The following is a 25,389-nucleotide window of genomic DNA, read 5'->3' on the forward strand; positions in this document are numbered from 1 at the left end:
CACTACAGCAGGGCCCCCTTCCTGGCGTGCCTTTTCCTTCCCCCAAAGTCTCTGCAAGCCCTCCGAGCCCACCGCCCTGGGCTGCTGCTCATTTGAGAGGCTGCAGTCAGCCGCATCCAGACAAAACCAGAGAGAGGCCTGCTGGAGACATTGGGTTCTGTGGGTTGCCGTGGGCATCCTCGGGTGCGCCGATTCCTGCCCCAAGCTACACTACTTCTCCCTCTACACAGGTCTGCCTGAGAAGGGAACAGGACACCCAAGAAAGCAGTCTCTTCAGACCAATTACACTTTTATTCCAGTTTTATTTGTCCCCTTAAACATTAAGGACAGTTTATACACCCCAGAACATTACAACCACTATGACAGCATACAGGAAAAGTGAAAAGAAAAAAAAATGGTTTTTTGAGCTTCCAATTTCTTTCCACCCCTTGTTTCCCCCTTGGGCCATATCCCGAGTCAGGTCAGGATAATCATAAAAAGAGTGGCAGGTGAGGAAAACTACACCTTGCCAAAAAAAAGAAGAGAGCCAGCCCTTTCTCCCTCCCTTCTATCCAGCTGTCCAAGGAGATACGAGCTGCACTTAGTTCTCCTCCCTGCCTTCCATCCAAATTATTAAAATTCCCCTCTACTTTTCAGCAACGCTTGCTGGATAATCTTGCCAAAGCCGCCTCTTCCTTCATCATAGTCCTTTCGGTACTCGTCTCTTACCTGGATAGCGAGAAAGGAGAAACCAAGATAAAATCCAGCTGACCCCAGCCACGGAACTGTCTGCATCCCAGACTTTATCAAATAGGAGCTACCCTCAATTCTGGATGGGGGCTGTGAAAGCCAGCCCTGGAAGGTCTCTCGGGAAGAAGCTTGCAAAGCACATTCTGAAAGCAGCCTGGCCTGGAAGCAGCTCGCAACTGGCAGGGTTTCCTTTCCTGCTCTCTCTACAGCCCTGACGCAGCCTCCCTTGGCTCGTGTAACTCAAGGACTTTACATGGAAAACAAGGCAGAGCTCAGGTATGGATGAAGCCTCCATCCTTGTAAGCCAGGGAGTTATACAACAATTGAAAGGGCAACCTTTCCCAAAGAAAAGGGGATGAACAACCTCCCATAAAGGGTAGATGTAGGAATTGGGGGACTTATGTCACCCCAACATCCCCAGAGATCACCAGGTGAGGGAAGGCTACACGGTATAGAAGATAAGATCCAAACGTACATTTTTCTGCCCTTGGATGACTCGATCTCCAAAGGCTATGGGACCTCTGCTGGCAGAACTTAAAAACTTCAGTGCTTCGGGGACCTAGCCCCCCCAGCTCAGCATGCTCTCCAGAGGAAGGGGACCCTCGGTGAAGTGGGGCCTTCGAGGCACAGTCCCCTCCCAGCTACCCTTCCTTACCTGCCCGCCTGACCTGCCACGGCCATACTGCCTGCCTTCTGTGAATCCTACATCCCAGTCTGTCCGGATAAGACGGTCATCCAGCCGGGTTCCGCTGATGAAACGCATGGCGTGCTCGGCTTCAGCTCTTGTGTAGTATCTGGGGGATTATTTTAGGAAAGATTCGCAGGGTCTGGCTCCAAGTCACAGAGTACATCCTGATTCCCTCAGAGAACAGCAACCAGGCCAGAAACCGCTGGTGCAAAACAAGCTTCCCAGCCCTGAAGTCAGGAACTACAAGCCCCATGAGGGGCTCTCTTGCCCAGCACATTCTGCAACAATACCACGGGGCAAAATTTGAAAGATTCCCTTGGCATGAAGAGGTGCTGCGGGGCAGAAGAAGCCAACCGAGCCGTCCAGAAGAGCAGCCCGTTTCTGGGTGCAGCTGCCATGAATGGGCAAAAGCCAGCTGGGAGGGACCTCGGAGGTCTGCTAGTCCAGCCCCCTGCTCAAGCAGGAGCCCTCTAGCATTCCAGACAGGTGGCTGTCCAGTCTCTTCTTAAAAGGCTGCAGTGCTGGGACACCCACAACTGCTGGTGGCAGAACGGTCTTCTCTGATGGGAAGTTCCTCCTTCGTTCCAGGCTGCTCCTCTCCGTGATGAGTTTCCGTCCAGGTGTTTCTCCCCCAAGCAACCCCCTCCCTGCACTTCTCTCTCCTCCCGACAGCGCCAGAGGTGAGCCGCGTCCCCCGAACTGCCCCCAAGCAGGCCAAGGATACTCCACGAAGCAGAACCCGCAGGGCGTCTTCTCCTTCTTGTCCAGGCCCATGATGATGCGCTTCACGTCTCCGCACTTGGAGAAGAGCTCCTGGATCTGCTCCTCCGTGGTGTAGAAGGAGAGGTTGCCCACGTAGAGGGTGGTGGAGCCCTTCAGCGCTTCCTCCTGCAGCTCCTGCCGCCCCTGCAAAGATCCCCCAGCACAGGACCCCCATCAGCCACCGCCAGCACCCACCCAGAGTGCAGAGGCCGGCTCAGCCAGGGGAGTTCTGGGAGTTGTAGTCCTCCACGCTTCTTAAAGCAGCTGAGGTGGAGCAACACCCCGCCCAAGGCGCCCAGGAAAGGGGGGGCCGGAACCCCATGGCGGGGTCAAGCAAACACAGGCAGAAGAGGCAGAAGAGGTCGACGACGGTGGCGGCTGTTATTAGCATTACTACTCTTATTTTATGAGGGTGGCGAGGAGGAGGATCTCCCCCTCCCTCCTGGACAAGCCCAAGCGCACCAGAACCGCTCTGGGTGCCGGGAAGGGGCTCCTGGGGCCAGAGTTGGTCTCCGGCCGGCCACGGGTTTCTGGGCATGTTCAGAGCGCCCGCGGGCTCCACCCCAGCGAGTCAAGCGAGCGCTTCCCCCCCCAAACACACCCACCTTGTAGAACTGCTCCACGTATTTGCCGAGTTCGCAGTACGAGTCCCTGGTGAGCATCTTCAGGCTGGCGCCGAGTAACTCCGACATATTAAACGGCGAGCCGCGCGGCCTCAGACTCGCCAACTCCGCCGAACGGCAATTGGCTCGAACGCCTGTCAATCAGAAGAGCGCTTTCCCTTCCCTAAGCCGCCTCATTGGCCGCCCTAGCGACTTCGCCGCCAGGGTTGCTGGGGATTGTAGTTTGGGCGGCGAGGCTCACGCACGAAAGGCTCGGCCTCGAGATTCCCAGCATGCTTTGCGCAGAAGGCGGAGAGGAGGGCGGAGTGGCGACATTTGGCGGGAAAATTAGGCGGCCATTTTCTCGGCCCCTGGCAAGCGGTCTTGTGTCAGTCAGGGTTTTTTCCTTTCGGGAGAAACCTTGATTTGAAAGGCTCCTTTTAGCTTCACCCAAGGTGCAGTGGCACAAGCATGCCCGATCTAAAGTCTTGGCGGAGTCTATAGGGCAGTGTTTCTCAACTCTGGCAGCCAGCTTTAACAAGAGTGGACTTCAACTCCCCAAACTCCCCAGCTGGGGCATTCTGGGAGTTGAAGTCCACTCTTAAAGTTGCCAAGATTGAAAAACACTGGTCTAGAGTGGCCAAACATGAGGAAGAATTTGATTAAAAGGTGTGAACATTTCTAGGCACTTTATCTGTGAGGATTAATCTGCAGCTCATGAAAACTCACACCTTCTAATCGAATTGGCTAGTCAGGAAAAGTGATCCCGAGCCCCTTCTGATAAAAATGGTTATCAGACTCGTTCTTGGTTTTTTTTGTTTTGTTTAATGAACCTCGTAGCAAATACAAGATAAAGCTTGTTCCCCAAATAAAAGTTTGCTGATTAACTTCTCCTATGAAAGTACATTCTTGCCTGGGTTTTAATTATTAGTGTATTTCTTCCCCTCAGATCCCCTAATGGTCGCTTGGCCATTGGAAATTAAACCTTAAAGTTGGGGCATTTCAGTAAGAAGGAGGCATTCTGTACATGCTCAGGGGTCTTCCAGAGAGACAGGGCAGTGTAGGGTTTGCTCAGGACAGATTTGCTAAGTAGGTCGTGAAGAAGACGGTTTGGCTGGAACAAACAATGTAAAAGTCAAGTACTGTTTGGCTGGCCAGAAAAGGGCTGCAAGAAGGCAACCAACTGAGATAGCGCTTCCTTCTTCATGGCCGCCTGGGCATCCTCAAGCACCCCCAAAGAGCCTTTGCTGGGTCAGCAGAAAGCTGGTCCTCATTGCAGGAAAGACTGGAGGATGCTCAAAGCAGGAAAAGAGATTGTGGGAAAGATATCAATTAAGATATAAACTAGAACAACTAAGATTGTTAAAAATTCTTTTCAAGGGCCTGTTATTCTACATAGCAGAAATGGAAGATGAAAGTGAGAGTCTGGAAATAAGAGGTAACTTTTGCATACAGCAATGAAATATTTAACTTTAGGGGTATTGTCAACTGTTTTCTCTCTGCAGGTTCTTTCAAACCTGCTGTTCAAAAGATTTCTGGTTCTGCTCTGGATTCTATCTAACAATTCAAGTCTGTAGGTCAGAACTGGAGTGTCTGTCAACACCATTATCCCACCCAGCCTTGTTAGCAGGCAGTGTGTTAAGGGATTGTTGTAGGATTGTTTTGCAGATGTAAACTTCCAAAAGGACAGCCCCTTGCAATCTTGTCCCAATGCTGCTGGGAAATTCAGGAGAAGGCAGCTTACCTAACAGAAACCTGGCTGCTTGAGGAGATGGCATCACCTGCTTCAGGATCATGGGTGGGCTTGGTCAGACTTGGGTAGGATGGCATCTATCCTTTCCTGACCATCACTGCCCATTGCACGGTATTTCCTCTTGACTCACTTCTGCCCAGGCGACTTCTGATAAGAAGAGAAGGAAACTATACTGCGGTCTTTGCAGCAAGGGCAAGATGACCCCTCATACTGAATCCTAAAGAGAACATTTTAGGATTAAAATCCCATCAACTGACATCCTTGGGCTCTGGCATTTTATTTAGCTTTGGGACGAGAAGGTGAAATTTTAAGTTGTCTGAGTTGAAAACAATTTGCTGCCTCTTTTTATTCTGATGTTGTTATATCTTTCAGAGTTAATTCAAGAATTGATGAACCAAGAGACATTGTTTGATATAGCAGACAGTATTGAGAAGCTGTTCAGCAAGATAGAAAATACAAATAAAGAGAAGTGGAAAGAGAATCAGAAAGCCCAGGTAGGGAGAGAGAGAAAAAAAAAAGCAGTAATCATTAGAGGCAACAGGTTGAAAATTTAGGGAAGTAGCCCATCAAAAAAAATCTGATTACAAACATTTGATGTGCTAATGTTCAGTTCTTCCACATATCTCCAAAGGTATAAAACAGCTTCTAGGCATTCGCCCAAGCCTTTCTCTCAGCATAATTGAGCAGAGTGAAGAGAGACGGTCTAAAAATTCTCATTAAATTATATTTGTTGAACCATCTCAGACTAGCCAGCGAGTGGTCTACCAGCATCTGCCAGGCCATCTTCTGTCTCTCTCTACTTTTTTTGCAAGTGATCACTACTATCTCCTCTTTCTGTTTTCCTACCTTTCCCTGGGATTCCAAATGTCCTATGATGAAGTTAACACTATGTAGCTTTAATACTTTGGCTGTTTTGTTTGTATTTAAATGATTTTATGAATTTTAAGGGTTTTCCATTTTTATCCTTGTTTTTCTCCCCTACAGGTTGAAGAAAGTGCAGTTAACTTATGGAATTGGACTGTTGCAAAAAAATCAGCTCCTGGTATCACTGATATGCAAAGGGTTAAATGTCAGTTTGAATTCACAGCTCTAAATCATAGCAAGAATATATTGATTTACTAAAATGAGTTCAATGTTTTCTGTTTAGCTTCTTGCATAAAACCTCTCATGAACGTCCTTATTTCCTTGAAAATCTATAGATGTTTTCTACCCTTTTGTGCCCCATTATATCACAGTGTTTGCAATATAAGAATATTTTATTTCTAATGTGATCACTAAAGGGAGTCAGAGACAGAGGGGGTTTGCATTAGGGTTTGCTGTACTTTTTTTCTGAAGTTGATGCTGGAGTGAATGAATCAGAACAAATGGAAATGGTGCACTGAGCACAGCATGTATCGCTCTCAAACGTATTTCCCTTCATACTGTTTATGCCTTTTGCATTTACTCCACATCACAAATATTTTTCTCATCCTCTATATTTTCACTGAACATTGAAACAGTTGACGTCTTTGCACCTTTCTCTAGTACGCCATGTCGCCTGCAACTTGATGATGATTTGTGAAGTGAGGGATCCGAACGAGGAGATGATGCGAAGGCAAATTTTGGTAATATAGTTTATGTCCACATATTATTTGTGTTTGTCTTCTGTTTCCTGAAATGCTAAAGAATTGATAAGGTTCAAGAATGTTAGAAGATATTATTTTCTAATACGTTTCAAATTTTTATTCTGTGTCCAAGAGAAATTGACAGTAGTTTTGGCTGGTTGCAAACCAAAGCTTTAAACAAACTGATAGATGAGAAGTGATGTAGAAATAGGATAGCATGATGTATATTCTTACCTTAACAGATAATGTGAGGATGTTTATTATGCCTAAAGCAGCTACATTTAAAAGTCTTTAAAAGATTACATGAAATACCTATATCTAGTTGCTATATTTGCCCATTTCTGATTCCTTTTAAATCTGCCTTTATCTTTTATTATCTAGATGCTAATGAAGACTGGAAAAGGTTGGGTGGATGTTGGAAAACCTGCCATTGCAAATAAATTCCTTGACATTGCCCTGCATGTAAGTCAAGGCTTTCCAATGTGTGTAAGTTTTTAGTAGGTGACATAAGAGTGGTTGCATGTATTTTAACCTTATTGTGTGCTTTATTTTACAGGATCTAGAGAAACTTTATGACCAGTTGAACAAGAACTGCAGCAATGAGGCCGAGGCGAATATCCACAAAGCTGGCATACAGAAAGATATATTCAAAGTTCTGTCTTACCAGGCTGAATCTGTATGTTTGAAAAATAATTCAATTCATTACGGCAGCATGATGGCAATACGTGAATTTTACCCATATTGTTATTTTTCAGTAACAATATTACGTTAAATAGAATTCTGTAATTCTATATTCAATAAATATATTCTACAATTTGTTGGATTGCTGCCTCCCGTATTACTACTAAATCTATCATTTTGTGAGAGTTTCTCTAATGCAAAATTGTATTAAATTTTTAAACATTTATTTAAAAGGAACCCATGTGTCATCCAAGCAATTCATTAGCATATCATGTTGCTTTCTTAGGCAGTTGCTTTAGCAGATTTTCAGAAAGCAGTCACGTGTGTTCAGCGGTGTAAAGACATCCTGATAAGGCTGCCAAAAGAGGTCAGAGATTAGATCTTAAATGCTTTTTTATTCTGTTGTACTGCCCTGGTCCTTCAGAGCTATGAAAAAATAAACTTGGTTAATTCTTAGCTTTTTAAAACAGAAATTATGAAACTGACATAAATTAATTTAATTACAGGTTTGCTACCTTTTTCTCCTATGCTATAACTTTGGCATAGAAACATATGAATTCAAGATATATGAGCAGAGCTCCTTTTGGCTCAGGTAATTTGACTCTATTACTTTTGGCTTAGGTAATATTTTGATAAGCAATAAATAAAATGTCAAATTCTGCCCTATGTATAGCCACTGGGATTCAAAACAAGCATTTATCTGATTCCATCTAATGATTTAAAGATTCTTCTAGCTGCAGAGGTAGTCAAGTAATTTTATAAATGCATTTGAAGGGCCCAGGTGGTTTGATGTAAAAAAAAAAGTAGAAACTCTGGATGTTGCTCCTTTCAGAATTCTCTTAACTCTAGCGTTCTTTTTCTCAAATAAAGCAATCATCACTATTCAGTTATGTAAATCTGCAGATGTAATTTACTTATAATAAGGTGCCATTTAAACAGGGTTTGTACATATGATTTATTTCTGGATTAAAGAGAGAAAACTGTTGCAGTCTCTCCAAATGCCTGCGTAATACATGCATGCTGGCTTTAAAATACAAATTAGAGTGATTATTTGCCCCCCAAAAACCCCTGTTCTATCATGGGTATTTGAAAGAGAAGACTGTTTTGTGAGCGTTAGTGCAGTGTATAATATAGAGATATGCCTGAAGACTTCTTATATCCTACCCCTCACCCCGGATGAAAAAACTTCATCTACTCTGTTCTGTTCCTTTCATAGCTTTACAGTAGAAGACCTCCAGTATAATTTTTTAAGTGTTTAAGGCGCAGTGTATCAAATAATAACATTGCAAAATTAATACCCCACAATGCCAGGACATTTGGCATGTTTTGGGTCATCCTTGTGAATGCATCTTTAAGGCAGGTATTTACTTACCAAGTGGTTTTTTTTTCCCTCCATGGTCAATGAATCCATTCTATTTCCTTTATTAAATAGCCTCAGCTATGAAATTGGAAAGATGCAAAAAAACTCTTCAATCAGTAAAGAAATGCAAGTGAGCAATCTTTGTAATCCATTGGAGAATATCTGTTAATCTATAATCTGTAACCTTGGTCACTCAGTATGAGAACTATTGATACATGACCTTTATTGCCTTTCTCCAGTTCTCAGCCTTTTGGGTGTAAATATTTATTTTATTTTATTTATAGGCAAAAGTGCTACGATTATTAGCTACTGTCTATTTGGAGTGGGATTATAAACAATATCAAGAGAAAGCTCTCCAGGCTATCATCATGGCTAATGAGGTGAGGTTGATTTCTGGGCTAGGCTCATTCTGGTTAAGAGTTTTGCAATCAGTGGAATGATTCCCAAGATATTATGTACGTAGAGGAAAGCAATAAAAAAAAAAAGAAATAATTTAGTAGTACCTTTTCCAGCAAATTTTGTTAAAAGATATCTGCTTTTGTGAGCTGCAGTCCCCTTCATCTGATGTATACCATACAGTCATGAAGTATTTATGTATGCATAGTATGCATGCAAATCTCAGTTCATCTCTATGCATCTGATAAATTAAGTTAGTTTATTGGTCCTAGTAGGTTTTTTAAAATTCAAAATTATGTAAAAAAAGAAAAGAAAATATTTTACTATTTAAAATGAGAACGGTTTGAGGTCTCTGGGATTTATAACTTTTTAGATATGAGGCTTCTGAGTTAAAAGATTTTGAGGCACTCAAATGGTAGATTAAGCACCCTGTAGTGGTTAACTGGTATGGTTCAGGTCCATTCTTCATCAGGGAAGTTTTTTGGTGTCTTTGGACCAAAGCAATTTACCCTCTGGAATTCTATCTTGGGGGAAAATAGGAAGAGTACTGGACTCACCGTCCTGTGTTTCCAAAAGGAAAAAATGGGACATATATCTAATAGAAACAATAATTATTAAGTGGTAATCTGGCAATAGCTGGTAGCTTGTTGCGAATGATATTTAAGATTATTCTATAACACTCATGAAAAGGTTCGACATTCTTTATGAATAGGCTGTGCTGTCCCAGCAGCTAGTTAAAAATACCCCGAATCTGTTAAAAATAGTTTGAGTGTCAAATAATATCTTGATGTTTCAATTTACAGGAGAATTTACATCCAGCTGGTTTTTACTTAAAAATTAAAATTCTCCTGAAAGGTGATGCATCAGATGAAGATATTAGAAAAGGTATTATTCTTGGTTCAGCATAAAATCAACAACTTTACCACTCTAAAGAATATCTGAGTTGAAACAGAGAAGGAGGTTAACAGAACTGGACTGTTTCTTAACCTGTAGCAGTAGCAGCTTCACTTTAACTTGTGCAGGTTTAAATTTAGCTGATTTATTATTTTGGTTCTAAACAAAGGAAAGGAACTTTAAACTAATGCAGGAGCCCTTGAAAGAGTTTTACAAAGAGCATCCATGTTTACTCATGTGAATTCTTCCTTTCCTCCTTTCTAAAAGCAAAGATTATTGGGTGTATTTTCCTACTGCATAGCAGTATAAATTATCCCGATGAGCTTCTGTCCACCAGGGCTCTCAGACCATTGGTTATTTGGTCTTTTTTTGCCATAATAAATTTATAACTTTTTATTTGGTCATTCTTGTATAAAACAAAGTGCTTGTCCTTTACCTCCCCCCCCTCCATACACACACCCTTTTAGTGAACATGCTAACCCTGCTGTTGCTGCTTCCCAGCTGTCACTGAACTTCTGCAGCATGAGGTTTCTCTGGAGATCTGCCTGGACACTGCAAAGTTGCTTCTTGAACATGAAAGGTATAAAGACCAAAGGGCCCTCCGGGACACAGTTAGGCGTCTGTGTCCATTGTAAGAGTATTTAGGGAATATTAAGGACATCTACCTAATGTGTTTTCTTTGTGTGTGTTTTTAACAAACTCTTAATTTTCTGCAAACTTGTTTCTAAAATTATGATTTATCATCTTGCAATAAAGGGAAGTGAATTGACAGAGTGCTAGAGTTACCCAGTAGCAGGATGTAGGCAATAGGTGCAGGTGCATTGGCTTGGTGGGAATGAATGAAACAAAGGGACAATGAATAAATCTTCATTTCGATGCTCAGATTGATTTGAAGAGACACAATTTGGATAAGCAGCATTTTCAGCCAAAGGCCTACAATTAGCACAATTGCAGCATTGTAGGTACTATGCACAGACCTACAATTTGATTCCTGTCAGAGTGCTCCAGCAAGCTTTTGATATGGAAATCTGTGTCTTAATGACTGTTCTGGAAGAACAACATAGTGAGGAATCAGGTTTCTGTTACTGAGAAATAAATATATGAACTCTCTCAGCTTTCCCTGGTGTCAAAATGCCCAACCTCTTTTCGTGTATATTCAGGGAAGCCATCGGATTTGACTTCCTGAAATCAGCATCTCAGCTGTTTGAAAGATCCCCGGATGCTGGCAGAGTCCTTCTCTTTCGTATCGAGCTACTCTTACAGAGAATGAAGGAGCCCCTTGCCAAGGGAATGATTGAAGATGCCATTGCAGGTCTGGGTCCAGCTTTTAATGATACTATTCTAGGGTAGATACTTGGAAGAAATTTGCAGGCTGTGAAAACCTCTTTTGCTTGAAATTTTCAGCTAAGAAATCCAACAATTATAACTTCATGTTGATTAAAATTGTGTAACTTTATGTACCAATAAAGATTAAGATTAATTTAAGCTTATCTTTAAATTGTCCAACTTTTAACCATGATTCCAAGAATCCACTTTTGAAATGTGGTGCTGGAAATGTTAGTAGCAGTAGTTTGAGCTCTCAGGTGAAATCTTGCTTTGTATTGCTAGATGTCATAGATGAACTTAGGTTTCAATATAGTTAGACGTGTAGACATTCTTCAGATTTGTAGAATTAGTGAAACTCTGAAATTTATCTTTCTAGCACATAGCGCAGGAAAGCGGCTGCCTCCTGAAGTACTCGGCCGTTTACACTTTGTTTTGTGGGACAGAGCAGCTCAGAACTACGAGGTTTGTCCTCTTATTACCTCTGAGCAAAGTCAGCGTATCCTTTTCAACGTATGCAGATAATACCTTGAAGTTGCAATCCGAGAGCCTCCAATTCAGATTATTGATAATATTATAAAGTAAATAGATAGTGTTCATTACCTGTCATTTAATATATTCCAAACTCCTGAAGATAACTATGCAAGTGGCTAATATTGTGAAAATATCTGGCGAATGTTGTGTTCATCCTCTGTCTTGAAGTTGTCCCTTGCTTTGCACTGAGATTGGGGTGCCTGATTAAGCTCATGGTAACTAATTTTAATTAATGTACATAGTAAATAAGAAACTTTGGGGCTTTCTCTCCTGGTCTGAGAAAGGAACCCGCCTCTCTGCCTCTTTACAGGCACATGCTTAGAGCCTGTCTAACATTAAGACCCGGTTGCTGTTTTCTAGTCCAAGAACTACCCCGAAGCCCTTCAGTGGTACAACTACTCTCTCAGCTTTTATGCATCTGGGCAGGCGGAGCAGCAGAACCTGGCAAAACTGTACAGGAACATGGCTGCTTGCTATCTTCACCTGAAGGAGCCTGGCAAGGTATCCCTTCTTCTTTGTATCCTCTTTAACTTTCTCCCCGGGCAGAGAAGGAATCCTGACAATGGCTTGGAATCAGGGGCCGTTTCTTTCTGAAGGGAGAGTGGTAGTGGGGGTGGGGATTGGTGTCGTTTTACTACTCAATATTGAAGGCGGAGCGACAGGAAGCCCCAGAGAACAGGGCCTCTCTTTATACCTGTAGATAAGGATCTTTATCAGGCTTCACCTTGGTCATCACCTGCAATGGAAACCCATAATCTTCACAAGGAGGAGAAGATATGTCGGAGGGTATCAAATCCATCTGCTTCTTGGCTGGGGTTGTTAGCATGTTAATATTAATTCATGTAAAGTGGGCTTTTTCCCGAGGCGTACTCTTAAGCTTGTTGTCTGCTACGGAAGACCCAGAGGTCATGCAGCCTGTCCCTTCCCAAAGGAACATCCTATTCTGGCAGATGTCACAGCTAACCTTGCCTCGTTTGTCTCAGGATGTCTCTGGCATGATTTGCAGTGCTCACCTATGACAGCACGCAATGTGTCCCTCACTTCAGACTCCTTAGGGAAGAAGAATGCTTGCATGGCCCTTGGCTGTTCTAGGAAGAACCAGGAGAAGGTGGCAGCCTTGCCAACTCCTCTTTTCTTTCCAAACTTCCGGCGTGACAATTCCCTTGCCAGCATCCCTGCAGAAGCAAAGCCATCCTTTTTGCTGGGACTCTCGTCTCATCTTGTCAGCAGAGAATGTATTGATCTTGTTTTCATTGCCCCAGTTGAACCTAAGGACTTTAAAAATGAAGAAAGAGAAACTGTTGTGTGACTGTCTGTGTCAACCTGACAGTGCAAGAGTTACCCTGTTGCTTCATTTGGGATATATTACAGTAATTGTTCAATGTAATATGACATGACATAATTATAACATGATAATATGAACCTTTTATTGCATAAATGTTAGTATTTAATGGATACTAATTATATACCTGTTATTAACCGGTTAGCTGGCTATTGTTGTCACTAACTGGGCTGATTCTTTTTACCTAAAGGCTAATGAGGCTGTCAGGAAGGCGGAAAGATGCGACCCAAACAGCATCTTCACTCACTTCTATATTTATAAAATAGCAGTCCTGGAGGAAAATACCCTCAGAGGTAAACCCCCTGGTGCTTTTACTGGGCCAGTGAATGTGTAATCCATCCGTTTAAGGGCAAGGAACGAGAGAGTCTGCTTGTCCCACCTTTGCCCTCTAAAGGTCAGACAAGCACCTCTTGTCACAAAGTGGAATTCACAAATGATATTTTCTACATAGAATTATATTTTGAAGGGAACGTGGCAAATTACACAAAGGCCTTCAGCGGAAAGAATGTAAATGTTCCAGATTTAGAAACCTTTGACTGTCCAGGACATGTCATCTCAGAATTTAGGGCATTTTGTTCGCTCTACGTAGAGCAGAAATGCTTCTTGCTAGCACAGTGTCACTTTGGTAATCCCTCTTGCTTGCTTGTTGTTATTAATGTCATCAAAAAGATGCTAATCACTATTATCAGCGTGTGAAAAATAGTAGTGATTTTTAGTTACACCACTGTTATTTCATCATATATTTGGAATCAGGGTAGAATATTTTTAGGTTTTAAATGAATGACTTGGGCATACATTATAACCTTCAACAGTTTGCTATTGTTATATTTCAGCATGAGCTTTAATATGTCCTATTTGAATAATGTATTTAACTATGTAGCTTTTATATATTTCTTGGTCACCTGATTTAGGGTTCTTTGGATAGATCATGAAACTATTAAAATGGTAAAAAGAATAAAGGGCACTATAAATAGGAAAAATACATAGAATAAGAAGAGTATATTCAGAAAGACAGGCTACAGAATATGATTCTTCTGCAATGCTACTGGTTTAAATTTGCAGCCATGAAAAATGAAGTAATTTTCCTAGACATACATAATATATTTTACTGCATGTTGTTTTAATATAGATCTTTCTCATGTATGTCAGTTAATTAAACATAGTTGAGGATTCAAGCCAGAAGAGTAACTGGCCATAGAGCTTGACTCAAAAGAATCAGTCCATGTTTAAATGAGCAAGTCAAGGATGCCACTCACGTCTCTCGTCTGCCTTTTAGCTTGGGATGCATTTGTAGCAATGGAGAAATCGGCTGCAGAGTTCACGGAAGGCAAACCACTCACGGAAGGATCTATGGCGACCAACCTTCTGAGCTTAGCAGCACAGTTTGCCTTGGAGGTACAGATTGGATCCTCGCGGCTGGTGGGATCTCTATCATTTGTCCTTTTTAATTGAAAAATGTATATAGAGCCGGTAAAAGCAGAGCATTCCATTCTCCAGGAGGCTGGCAATTTGCAAAAAAAAAAAAAAGCAAAAGCCAAGGAAGGGATGGGAAGAGGGAAATAAGGAAAATTGGGATACTGTATCCTTAGCCGGATACTTACAATGACCACCCTGGAGAGAGAGAGAGAGAGAGAGAATTAGTGAAAGGCAATGGAGCTGAGGGTGATGTTCTAGTCCTCATGATGTCTCTCAGCATTAGCAGTTGCTCCACATTTTGTGCTTTGAATTAAGATTCTCCAAATATAGGGGTCGGGTTTTTCAGCCTGACCACGTTCGAACTGTGTTCCAGATATGACATTCATTGTGTTCAGGTAGAACAAGATCATATCGAAGTTATACTTTTCACATTTATATTGCTAATTAAAGTGCTTCTCCTTCAGAATGGTCAACAGGATGTGACTATTAAAGCCTTGGGGTATTTATCTCAACACTTGCAAGATTGCCAGCAAGCGCTTACAGCAGTAAAGTGAGTAACGTATATAAATGCTGTTTGTTTCATAATTTGTCAAAATATGGAGACCGGTACTTTTTTATATTTCCTTAAAATGCCCTCATTTTATATCTGGGAAGGATTTGCTTTACATGAAATCTTGTTTCAGATTCATTTTTTAAAACGTAGCTCTTAAATTAGTTCTCCTGAATTTGAGCCCATCTATACCAAATTATTATTAAAAGTTTCGCCATCTTGGTTCAACACTAGCTGTGGACTTTTTGTGCTGGAGTGATTCAGCAAAGGAGCACCCAGACTCTAAAGTCAGTAAACAGTGCTAAAAATAAAGAGAGTCACTTTTGAAGGAAGGTGGAGGTCTTAAATTATGTGATTGCTAAGCATCACATGGTACAATTGGCTTTTGTTGCAGGTGTTCGATTCGACTGGTATTGTCGAAAGTAACATCTGAAGAGGAGATGTGAGTTACATTTCTAGTAATTGTGGATACTCAGATTTTGATAAGGTGTTAGTGGAAAAAGTTAAATAGCAACTGGAACTGCGTAGAAAGATATAAACATTTAGCTGTGTTTGTCTTGAACTGTCACTAACGTAGTAACTGAGCCTAGATTTAGAATTTCTTTTTCACCCTCCTGTCGCCAGTGTTAGTTCTTCCTTCCTGTAGTCCTATTTCTGTTCCCTTATAGAAGACCAGTGTTATTATTTGTTTAGTTCAGGGAAGATGTTTTCCTCCCTTTAATATCGTTTAGAAATGTTAAATAACTCCCACTTTTTTATTTTAGGATTAAAGATATGGAGTCCCTCCTATCATACTTGACGGCAGGTATTAAACTAGCTAGATCTTTGGGTCTGTTGACTAAGTGCAGAGCAAGAGCTGCAGTGGAGAACGTCGTCTCTTCAGGACCCTAAGAGATCTTCAGCTGCTTTATAAAGCCCCAGTCCGAATGGGCCATGTTCCTAAATTCATCCTTGTTGCTAACATTACTTAGTCTCTTCCAGCTCACCGTAGACTTGATGAGCTGCACAAAGAGGAAACGGAGTTGCTGGAAATCAGGGCCCGTGAAGCTCAGTGGTTCAGAAAGATAGGTAGGCCACGACGGGGCACCCACCTTCGCCCTGCACCATCGTCCTTCCAAAACAAAAAGTACACTATGGAAATGCTTTGGCAGGGGGGGAACTTACATCAGAGACGCATTATGCATTCCCTCCTGTGTAAAATGATGCCATCTGACACACACACCCCTCCCCTTCTGCATTCATGCACAGAAGGAACCTCACTGGGGGCGTGGCCTGTAATCCAAAACAACGAGGAGTGCAAGTAATCGGGTTTTCTTGCTCTGGTCAGCGGTGGGCATCTTCAGTCAGGTGTTCAAGGCAGCTTGTTCACATGACCATTTTGTCCTGTACCTGCCAAGAAGGGGAGCTGGGGAATGTGTCTTTGTGGATCAAAGAAAGAAGGGTATTTAAAAAGCAGAGGCATTCTTTCATAATCATAGGAATCCCCACGTAATCTCCATGCAGAAATAGTCCGCGACTTTTTAAGAAGAGAAAAAGCTTTGTCTTAAGCAGAATTGTCATAACTCGCTGGTGATGCTGTTAAATCTGACAAACCATTTTCTTTGCCTTATGAGCTTGGAACTTGGCTGTGCGGTGCGAGGGCTGCTTAAAAGTGATGCGAGATTTCTTTATACTATCATTCAAGGTACGTGCTGCTTCTCCCTAAATTCTCTTTGACGTCTTTGCAGTTGCAAATGTGGGTTCTTTGTGCAAAGTTCTTTTTGAGAGGAGCCCTGCTCCATTACTTTTGAGGTTTCCCTTCGCCTTCGTGTCTCGTCACTGGCCGGCTGATGAGTAGCCAGCCAGCAACGACAGACCAGTCCAGGAACTAATTATGACTGCACTGATACCTTTTGCTCCAGTTCTCCCAGTTTTGCCCTCTTGATAAAGCTGTCCTGCTCGCTCAGAGAACGTGCCTGCTCATGGCTGCTGCAGTGGATCTGGACATAAGCCGAAGCAATTCGCTGCCTGCTGATGAGGTAGAATTTGAAAGAATATAAATGTTAACATTTGTATTTTAGGACTGGTGCCTCAGGAAAGGCCTGGTGTAATTTCTGATTAGGTGCCTTATAGAAATGATGGATTGTCTTTGGAAATGAGAATAGTACTTGATACTGGAGTCATGCTTCCAGCACTTCACATTTTATATCATAAACCTGTATTCATTCTACCCTTTTGTGCTTCTTTGGAGAATTTGAGGAACATTTAAACGGAAAAAAACCCGTCTAGGCATTGGTAATCAATAGATAAGTTTATGTATGCAAAAAAACAGGAAATGCATTCTCCCTGACACTCCAACAAACATTGGGATGCTCTCACGTGCAATTTACCTGAAATGTGTGTTGGCTTCCAAAGCAGGCTGAACTGCTGACTCAGGCCCTCGAGTATATCCAGTCCTGCAGAGCAATCTGGAAAGTCTTGAAACAAACAGGTGAGCTAGAATCTCTACAATTCCAAAATAAATTAACAGTGAAACCTGTTTGCCTTAGTTGATGGCAGTGGGATGTTGGTTGCCCCGAGGTTGAAATCTGTCAGGAGTGCAGGCCTGTTTCAGGCAAGAGTCACTTGAACCCTTTCAAGCGACCCTTTGAGCCCAGAACCTGAGTGTCAGCTGAGAAGTGAGGCCGGAGCCTTCTTCCAAGCGGAGTGAAGCCATGCAGTTGAGACAGCTGTTGTCCACTCTAATGGCTTCATAGGCTTGGAAATGCCCCCCTCCAGCCAGAATACCTCTTTGCTCTGCTGAAACGGTACGGACTGGGGTGTGTCTCCCCCCCCCCCCGTCATACCTGGTGAGCTACTAAAATGGGCCTTGTTTTCTGCTCCATAGGGGATTTCCCCAGGGACCCCACAGATACAATATTACAGCTTTATGAATTTGAAGCCAGTGCCAAGCTGAATTCTCCTGCAGTGTCCAGCCTGCTGGACGAAGTGCTGGCACTTCCACAGGTGGAGATCAAGACTCTGGAAACCATTGCTGGTAAGAGCCGGGCCTGCGGCTCCCGCCACCCTTCCTGGGGGGAATCTTGCATTTCAAGGCAGCTGCTTCAAACGAGACCTGCTGCTTCCGTGAGTCTGAGGCCATGAAGCCACCTGCTGCCCCAGCAGAAGTGAATCTCCTGGGATTACCCACCCGTTGACGCTGTGCTTGCAGCCTTTTCCTCTGAGCGGCAGCCCTGTAGGAGGGTCAAAGGGCAGGTGCCCAGCAGCTGAAAAAGTGTCTCTTTTTCTCATGACTTCTTCCTCAAGCGCTGGCCATGGAATCCCCTGCTCACTATCCCTCCCTGTGCAAGAGGGCTCTCAGGAGGATCTTGACTCTCCTCAGGAAAGGTGAATCAGTGGATATAGTCGCCTACAGGTAAGCAGTGGAGCTGAGAAGCAGCTGGGTGTGTGTGAGGGGGACAGGCATAGAGGACGGCTGTGGTGGATCAAATGCTGACTATTTCTTCTGGAGGAAGAAAGCCTAGGGATGCGTTCCTCACTCAGGACCTTCTTTCTGAAAAGTGGGAGTGGACCTTCCCTATTGAGAAAGGTCCCCTGAGTTGGGGGAGGGGAGGGCTGGACGGGGGTGACCCAGCGAGAGGTTTAGGTGCCTTGCAAAGTAGGCAGGAAGGAGGGGCTTCACAGGTGCTGGCCTCAGGCCTGTCCTGCCATTGTGTTTCCCACTCAGCAAATGCCTGCACAGCCTGGTCCACCTTTCCCTGCCCTCCGGCCCAATTGAGGCAGACCTTTGTGTGCTGGAGGAGCCCTGGGCCTATTTCGAAGATGCTCTGACCTTGTTGGACAACAGAGTTAGTATCATGCAGCTTCTTTTGATGACGGGGCTCTTGAAGGACATTCGCCTGGCTCGCCCCGTTAATGTCGCAGGCTCGGGTGGATGAAAACAAGTCCCTCCCGGTGGGCCCCACTTGTGTCCAGGCAGTTAAATGAGGCAGCTTAGGTGTGTGTGTGTGTCTTCACGTACCCGGCTGCGTTAAAGCAAAATACAGCCATACGTGTTTGTGCCCGTCTTGGTTTCATTAAAGCGAAGCTTGGCCTAAAAACCGTCTTGTGTTCATTGGAATGTTAGCAGGCGCTGCAGGCTGGTTTCCCAGAGGTGGAGATAATCTGGCTTATGACTCGAGCGTGGAACACAGGAATATACCAGTACTGTGCCGGCAAGTACAAGGAGGCAGAGCAATGGTGTGGCCTAGGAATGCGGTTCTTGGCCTACCTGGGGACGTTGAAGAACAGCTACGAGGACCAGGTGAGGGTGGGCGGACACGTAGAGGCCTTAATCACACCCAGAGCAATGAAAGGGCCCATTATAGAGGAGGACAAACACGGCCGGTCTACCCTGCCTGGCTGGGGGAGGAAACTGCTTGCGGAGACTTAGCATCACGTGGGGAGTAGGGGGGGTTCCAAAAGTTGGTTTCAGGGGTGTAAATACCTCACCTGAAACCAAAGCAGGCGGCGTCCTTCCCCAAGAGCCACAACACCCCCCACCCCCGAAGCAGCTCTTTGAAAGGAGTCCAAGGAACTGCAGAGAGGTGGCATCTCGTAGTCCTTGTGCCCGTTGCTTCCCCCCGCTCTCCTGGGTATTTCAGCCAATGGAAGGGCTGAGCGGCCAAGCCCACCCCCCCCCAGCCCACCATGCTGAATTGTTAAAGGATTTGGGGTGACCTTTGTCCACAGATGATCAGTGTTTACAGTGAGGTGCTGGACAAACTGGACAAAGCAGAGAGACCTCATTCCACCGAAGAGTGAGGGGGACCCTGGCCCCCTCCGGCTGCCCTCGCTGAACCGGAACTGGCTGCTGCGTCCAGGTGGTCCCTGGCACGTGGGGTCGTATTCAGGGGGAGACGTTTCACAGACACGAAGCGGAATAAAGGAGTTTACCAATGTATTTATCTCCTCTTATGTATTTTTTATAATTACATTTGTGCTGGCGATTCTTTCCTAGACACTCAAGGCAATTCTAACAAAATAGGCTCCATCCATGGAGCAGAATTTAAGTTCAGATCTCCAGTTCAGCTCCTTATCTAGGGTATCACATATGCCCAGCCCAGGATCTCATGAACACAGCTAGGAAGGCAGCTCCTCAAACACCCAGAGACTATTGCGTTGCTATGAGTAGGTGGCCGTTTACTGGGTTGTGCACACACCTGCCCTGCAAGGTGAACAACCACCATGCTACGTTGCAGCACTTGTCACAGCTTCTAATTTTGCAAGTCCTACATTCACTGTGTAGTGACTGGTTCAAGAGAGACTCCACTAAAGGTAGAAAGTGACGGTCAAAAGAATCCAGCAAAATAGTTTTAAAAGAGGATTCCAAAATTTCATCAAGGCACCAGTGAATGGCTGTGATGTGTCCACCTGTAGCTGAGGGTGGTGGAAGCATCAGCTCTGCATTAAGATTTCTGGCCCATGAAGCCCGACAAGGTAAGAACCCCTCCCAAGAAAAGAGCCACCGAGGAGTTCATTGCAATGTTCGTTTATTAAAAATATATGTCTCCTTGGAAGAAACACTGGTAAACCAACTAGTGTCATGATTGGATACTTTCAGCTACGCCACGGAGGAGGCGGCAGGCCCGTCCTCCATGAGCCTAGAAGACAGTGACCGGCTATTACAAAATAAAGTCACGGGAGACGAGCCACCTCGAGAGCTGTTTCTATTGATGCATAGCCCGGTTCTTCAGAGCGTGTCTTGCAACACCAGCTGAGCAGAGGAAGCCGGTGGTGGCCTCTCCCAAATCCTCCCGCCAGGGATTCCTGCTGGTTCTTCACCAGTGGACCGCAGCAGCTCTGGTCCTCCCAAAGCTCCACTTGAGGTTCTTGCCACATAGCTGATGTGGGAATGGCTTCTCGCTTACCAGAATGATTCTCCGCAGGAGGACAGTTTTCACCCATGTTGAACAATGAAGGCCGTGCACAAATCACACAATGAATGATACAGCTACCTACCAGCGATGGAGCCGACAGCATCAACCTGCTACAAGCCGAGGCCCCGTCCCACCCGGGGCACTGGGACTAAGGCAACTCGGATCTCCCCTCCTATAGCAGCCGCGGCTCTCGCTCCATGGAAACGAGATGGGCACAATCCTCTCCTTCAAACTTGAGATTGGGGCAAGATGGCAAAAGTGGGCAAATCTCCTCCTCCGGCCCACGGGGGGTTTGCACCCATCCAGCAAGGCTTGAAAACTCCACCCAGAACTTCCACCAATCCAACTGCATTCTCTTGTTCGGTAATAGAAAACTCCTTTTGCACCTACAGTCTACACACTTGACATGACCACAAACCAAGGCTTCCCATTATAGCAGCTGGCCGCAGTCCACGGAAGACGAACAGTCTGTGCCACACAGAGAGCGCGTTCCCAGTTGCCCCTGCCTTGGGCTATCCTGAAGAACTGCCAGCACGCGTTGGCAGCACGGAAGGCCGGGCTCCCTCTCTGCAACGAGGATCAGGTGGAGGCAGAACGTAAGACGGAGGGTGCGATTCTTCACGGAGCCTCTGAGGATTAGCCTGGTCAGGAAGGGCTTCAAGTGTTGCAGCCAGAATTGGGCACAATTCTGCTAGAATAAGGACTTCCCAGGTTCTTGAGTCAATGTCCCACTGAAACCATGGTGGAAAGAGCGACCCTCCAAGGCACACGCTTCTCTTCCCATCCCCAGCTGCAACCCGCTTCCCGCTGCACGGAACAACTCCTCCTCCATGTTCTTCTTCCCCAGGACAAGTCGGTGGGGTGGGGTGGGCTCTCTCCAAGTGACCCGACTGCAACACAGAAGAGCCTCTGTGCTCATTCCGCACGGTCTGTAGGTTGGGTCTGGAAACTATTTACAATGGAACAATCTTAAAAAATAAGTTAAAAAACTGGATTGTATACCCGTTCAGTTCATTATTAAAATCAAAAGCTTGGAATAATGAAAAGCCAACACACCAACACAAACATGATTTTGGTTTAACAGCAGCTTAAAAAAACCTCATGCAAACACATCAGGTGACATAAAACAATGTGCGGTTAATATGTAGCATTATCCTTTTGCTTTTGCGTGCTCAAATAAATTGTTGTAGCTTGTTACGCGGTTCCGGGCCCTCTGTTTGCTCCGTGATCCCAGTGCTGGCTTCTCTCTTTCCAAATGCAGAAGTCGGCTTTGGAAGAACCACAGAGCAGCACCCCAAAACGCTCCGTACCATGAACTTCACCTCCACGGCGTTTCCTGTCCCCATGGCTGAGGCAAGGCGGCAATTCTTTTGCTAACAAAGAACATTCCAGCAGCCCCCTCGTCTTCTCTAGTCTCGTGTGTGCGTGTGTGTATGTGTACATATATATATATATATATATGACTATATTCAGAACATTCTCTAGTCATATATATGTATATATTTAGAGCATATATTATATATATAAAATTACATATCTAGATAAATAAAAGCATTCGGTTGCCTTTTCCTCTTGGTAAAGTGGACAGGCTGCCAGTCTCCCTTCCACTTAGAGGGGCAGGAACTGTCCACGTGTCGCATCGGTGGCTCCTGAGGCTAGTTGTCCACGGCCGCCACCTCCTGCCTCTCGCTTTCTGATTTCAACAGTTGATGTATTTTCTTAGTTAAAAGCACAGAAAAAACTCTCAAATGGGGTTTGTCTCCGTTTCTAGGGGAGCAGCAGGATAGTCCATGCAGGAATGGTGGGGACAGTCACTTGATGAAGGAGACCGGTCCATCCCAAGGAAAAGAAAAACGGGACTAGAAAACGCAATTGTCAACCACCTAGAAAAGGGGCGGGGAGCTTTCCCCCTCCCCGCTCCGGGGCAGAGGGCGGGGGAAGGGTCGCTGATCTTCTAACGGGTTGATTGACATGAGGGGGACATCACAGTTTCTCAGAGGACGGGATCCAGATATAATGCCCAGACTGGTCCTCGATTATCTGTTTGATTTTACTGTAAATCTCTTCCAGGGAGTCTCCTTGTACAATGGCTACGGAAGTAAAAGAGAAGAGCTTGACTAGACAGGAAGGGGCCTCTTGCCTCCCCCACCACCCCCTTAGAAGCTGCAAGCAACTAAACCCACCTTGCATTATCGCCCCTTTTTTGTTTATGTGAAAACCCGTCTTGCACACTCCTCCCAATTCCACGGAGCTCACGAGAACCCACGAGAACTCTCACCTGTAAAGTACTCTCCAAACTCCTGCTCCAACTTCATGGCTTTGTCGAAGACCTTGTTGGCCTGCTCGTACGTCTGCCTCCGGTTCATCTCCCTGCAGGCCCAGGGGGAGGAAACAGACAAAGCCTCAGGACAAAAGCCTCTGTCCCGACCGGAGCTCTCCTGCCTCGGCCACCGTCCGAAATCTAACTTTTCCTCAGCTCTCTGAGGGGCTCCTGGGTCGTTGGGGCATGTTGACACCTCAACTCCACCTGAAGGGACAGGTGGAGGGAAGGCAGGAGGGCTGCGGCCCTGGGAGCAAGTTCACAGCCCACGGATGGTGTGGAGGCTACAGAGAAACCAAGACGGCCAATCCCTGGAACCGAGTGCAGGGAAAGGCATCCCAAAGTAGATTTTAAATCCACCTGCAGCCAAGTAACCGTCCTGTCCACCCAAAAGCCGGGAGGGAGAGTTGGGTGCACTGAGTGGGCGAAAAGCCCATTCCTGACCCAACTGTGGTCCATTGGGCAAGAGCTGCCCAACACCCGCCTCCCCCGTCCCCATCCCTCAACCTCCCCTCCAGAGAGGTCTCACTGAAAACGCAGCCCCTCCGCCCGGCAGCCGCTGCACCCCCGGGCCTCCTCTTCCAACGGGTTTTGCTCTACCCCGGGTTCACGGCCCCCAAAGGGGGCATCTGGGTAAGCGAACCCATGTTTTGGCTAACAAGCCACCCAGAGACTGTGAGACGGGTGGGGCCTACACTTGACGAATACATAAAAGCAACCCAACTGCTAAACCTCCGCGATACTCACATGAGCGCTTCGATGGTCTTGGGCTTGATGAAAATCGCCACTGGATACAGCTGTGCTTGCTGCAATCTTTTGATCGCATTGCCCGACACGTCCAGGATACAGTGCTTCCCCTGGAGGAGGGCGGGGCACCCGTTACCGCACAGCCTTTGCACAGCACTTTCAAGCCCTCGCTTTGCCCCCACCCCAAACTCATCAGCGGGACCACAACCCAAAGCAGCTGAGACGCCATCAGACTTTACTGGCTGGCAAGTTAATTTCCGGTTATCTTGGAGCTTAAAAGAGGCCGTGATTTAAGGCCCTCAGCGCAGATGCATCAACTCCTGCCTGAAACAGGAGCTCCGAAACAAGCTGACCTGAAACCCGGCACAGCCAAGCCAGGACCAGAATCTGCTGCTGGTTCGAGGGCGGATGCAATGCAGGTCATTCATGAACCGAATGGTGCCGCTTGGCCCAGCGGCATTTTGACCAAGGATGGCAAAGTCCAGGCTGCCGGACTCACCCGCTCAGCCACCGCCCGCACCGACTGGACACTGGTCCCGTAGAGATTGTCGTTGAACTGCCCAGCTTCGATAAATTTGCTGTCCTGAATGTCCTTCTCCATCTGCTCCCGTGAGGCCACAAAGTGGTAATCTTGACCGTCCACTTCATTTTCACGCCGTGGCCTGGTAGTGTCTGAAAGAAAATACATTGGCTTTTTCTGTGGTTCAGGAAGTGGGGCCAAGGCGGGGCCCTCATGACCTTGACCTTAACCTCTGCTGCCAAAAAAAAAAAAAAAGACTATCTGATTGATGTGAACACTCAACTCTCTTCCCACACAACCATCCGGAGCCCAGGGCCTAAAGCATCACTTCGGAAGACGTTCGGTGTCCCTTAAATCTCCCTCCCCCCAAAATACAAGGGAGCCATCACTTACGGGGCACACAGGATCCAAACTTGTGTGGGAATTCTGAGATGAGGTCATCGTTGACTCGGTCCTTCATGGGCCCCAAAACAATCACTGGCCTGGCGTAGTGAACTAGACAGACAGTCCAAAAGGGAAGGAGAAGTTTTGGAGTCTCTGCTCAGCTGTGAAGTTCAAAGCTAAATGCAGAAATCTCAGGGCTGAGCTGCCCTCCAGGAAGAAGACGGTGGATCCGCCTTTTTTCCAACTTACTTTCCTGCCTTGTCACAGGTTCGTAGGAGAGAATCGTGTCCTCTTGTCCTTCTGAAAGAATTGGAAAGAATCAGCCGGCCTCGCAGCAGCAACAACTCCACACCTCACGGCCAAACTGGCAACGCTATCCATTTCTAAGGCCTTCCACCTCCCTGACGTTTTCACTTTGCCTTGGCAGTCAGGAGAAAGAAGCAAAGGTCCCCCCCGCCCCGCCCGGGAGGCCTACTTCCCACTCAGCAAAATCTTTGGGGAACCGACTCCCAGGGAAGCCCCGTTTACAGCAGCCCAGCCAGCCTGGCCTAAAGATGAGGGACACCAAGGGGTCTCGTTCAGCACCTTTCTTCCCCAGATGGTAGATCGGATCAAATGACAGGCAGACAGGCAGACATTGGCAGCTTCTGCCCCAAAGGAAAGAGGACCAACGCCCCTTGCCTGCCCTTTGGCCTCCTCGCACGGGTCACCGGGGTGAGTAAAGGTCTAAGGGAAAGGGGACCCTGTGCAGGCCCTTGTCTCTGCTACCTGAAACCGGCCTGTTCTGCCTGGCCGACTGACTTAGGCTCTGCTCCAGTCCCAACCAAAAAGAGCCACCGGCCCTCAGAAGAGACGGAGACTCGGGCAGCTCTGACCCCCCCCCCCCC

The 25,389-nt window shown here is 45.8% G+C and overlaps 3 protein-coding genes across 8 annotated transcripts in view; 1 reads left to right on the forward strand and 2 right to left on the reverse strand.

Moving 5' to 3' along the window:
- Positions 1 to 272: 272 nt before the first annotated feature.
- On the reverse strand, positions 273 to 2,943 carry NCBP2 (nuclear cap binding protein subunit 2). The gene is made up of 4 exons (XM_026716667.2): positions 2,785 to 2,943; positions 2,142 to 2,323; positions 1,385 to 1,523; positions 273 to 708 (listed from the first exon to the last, which is right to left on the reverse strand). Exons 1-4 carry the CDS (start codon positions 2,869 to 2,871, stop codon positions 613 to 615), a joined length of 504 nt encoding a protein of 167 aa, XP_026572452.1. The 5' UTR covers positions 2,872 to 2,943; the 3' UTR covers positions 273 to 612.
- A 1,944-nt stretch (positions 2,944 to 4,887) lies between these two features.
- On the forward strand, positions 4,888 to 19,553 carry TEX11 (testis expressed 11). Its single transcript, XM_026716557.2, has 28 exons — positions 4,888 to 5,028; positions 5,519 to 5,603; positions 6,059 to 6,138; positions 6,520 to 6,600; positions 6,695 to 6,814; positions 7,106 to 7,186; positions 7,326 to 7,411; positions 8,252 to 8,309; positions 8,464 to 8,559; positions 9,379 to 9,460; positions 9,971 to 10,049; positions 10,630 to 10,781; positions 11,172 to 11,257; positions 11,687 to 11,827; positions 12,859 to 12,961; positions 13,945 to 14,063; positions 14,549 to 14,634; positions 15,029 to 15,076; positions 15,399 to 15,439; positions 15,616 to 15,702; positions 16,248 to 16,318; positions 16,536 to 16,652; positions 17,029 to 17,104; positions 17,501 to 17,650; positions 17,920 to 18,028; positions 18,341 to 18,461; positions 18,743 to 18,916; positions 19,345 to 19,553. The coding sequence occupies exons 1-28, from the start codon at positions 4,888 to 4,890 to the stop codon at positions 19,414 to 19,416; spliced, it is 2,742 nt and encodes a 913-aa protein (XP_026572342.2). The 3' UTR covers positions 19,417 to 19,553.
- Positions 19,554 to 20,127: 574 nt separating this feature from the next.
- The window catches only part of DLG3 (discs large MAGUK scaffold protein 3), a 37,477-nt gene continuing 32,215 nt past the window's right edge, over positions 20,128 to 25,389 (reverse strand). For all 6 annotated transcript variants that reach the window (XM_087941215.1, XM_087941218.1, XM_087941216.1 and 3 more), the window contains 6 exons: positions 24,752 to 24,802; positions 24,512 to 24,613; positions 24,098 to 24,270; positions 23,599 to 23,708; positions 22,810 to 22,901; positions 20,128 to 22,621 (listed from right to left, as the gene is read on the reverse strand). In XM_087941215.1, coding sequence (XP_087797341.1) covers positions 22,515 to 22,621; positions 22,810 to 22,901; positions 23,599 to 23,708; positions 24,098 to 24,270; positions 24,512 to 24,613; positions 24,752 to 24,802 — 635 coding nt within the window. In that variant the 3' untranslated portion in view covers positions 20,128 to 22,514. The remainder of the gene's footprint in view (positions 22,622 to 22,809; positions 22,902 to 23,598; positions 23,709 to 24,097; positions 24,271 to 24,511; positions 24,614 to 24,751; positions 24,803 to 25,389) is intronic.

This window comes from Pseudonaja textilis, chromosome 12, assembly GCF_049901715.1.
Source record: "Pseudonaja textilis isolate UNSWEBS1 chromosome 12, rPseTex1.2, whole genome shotgun sequence".
Taxonomy (NCBI): domain Eukaryota; kingdom Metazoa; phylum Chordata; class Lepidosauria; order Squamata; family Elapidae; genus Pseudonaja; species Pseudonaja textilis.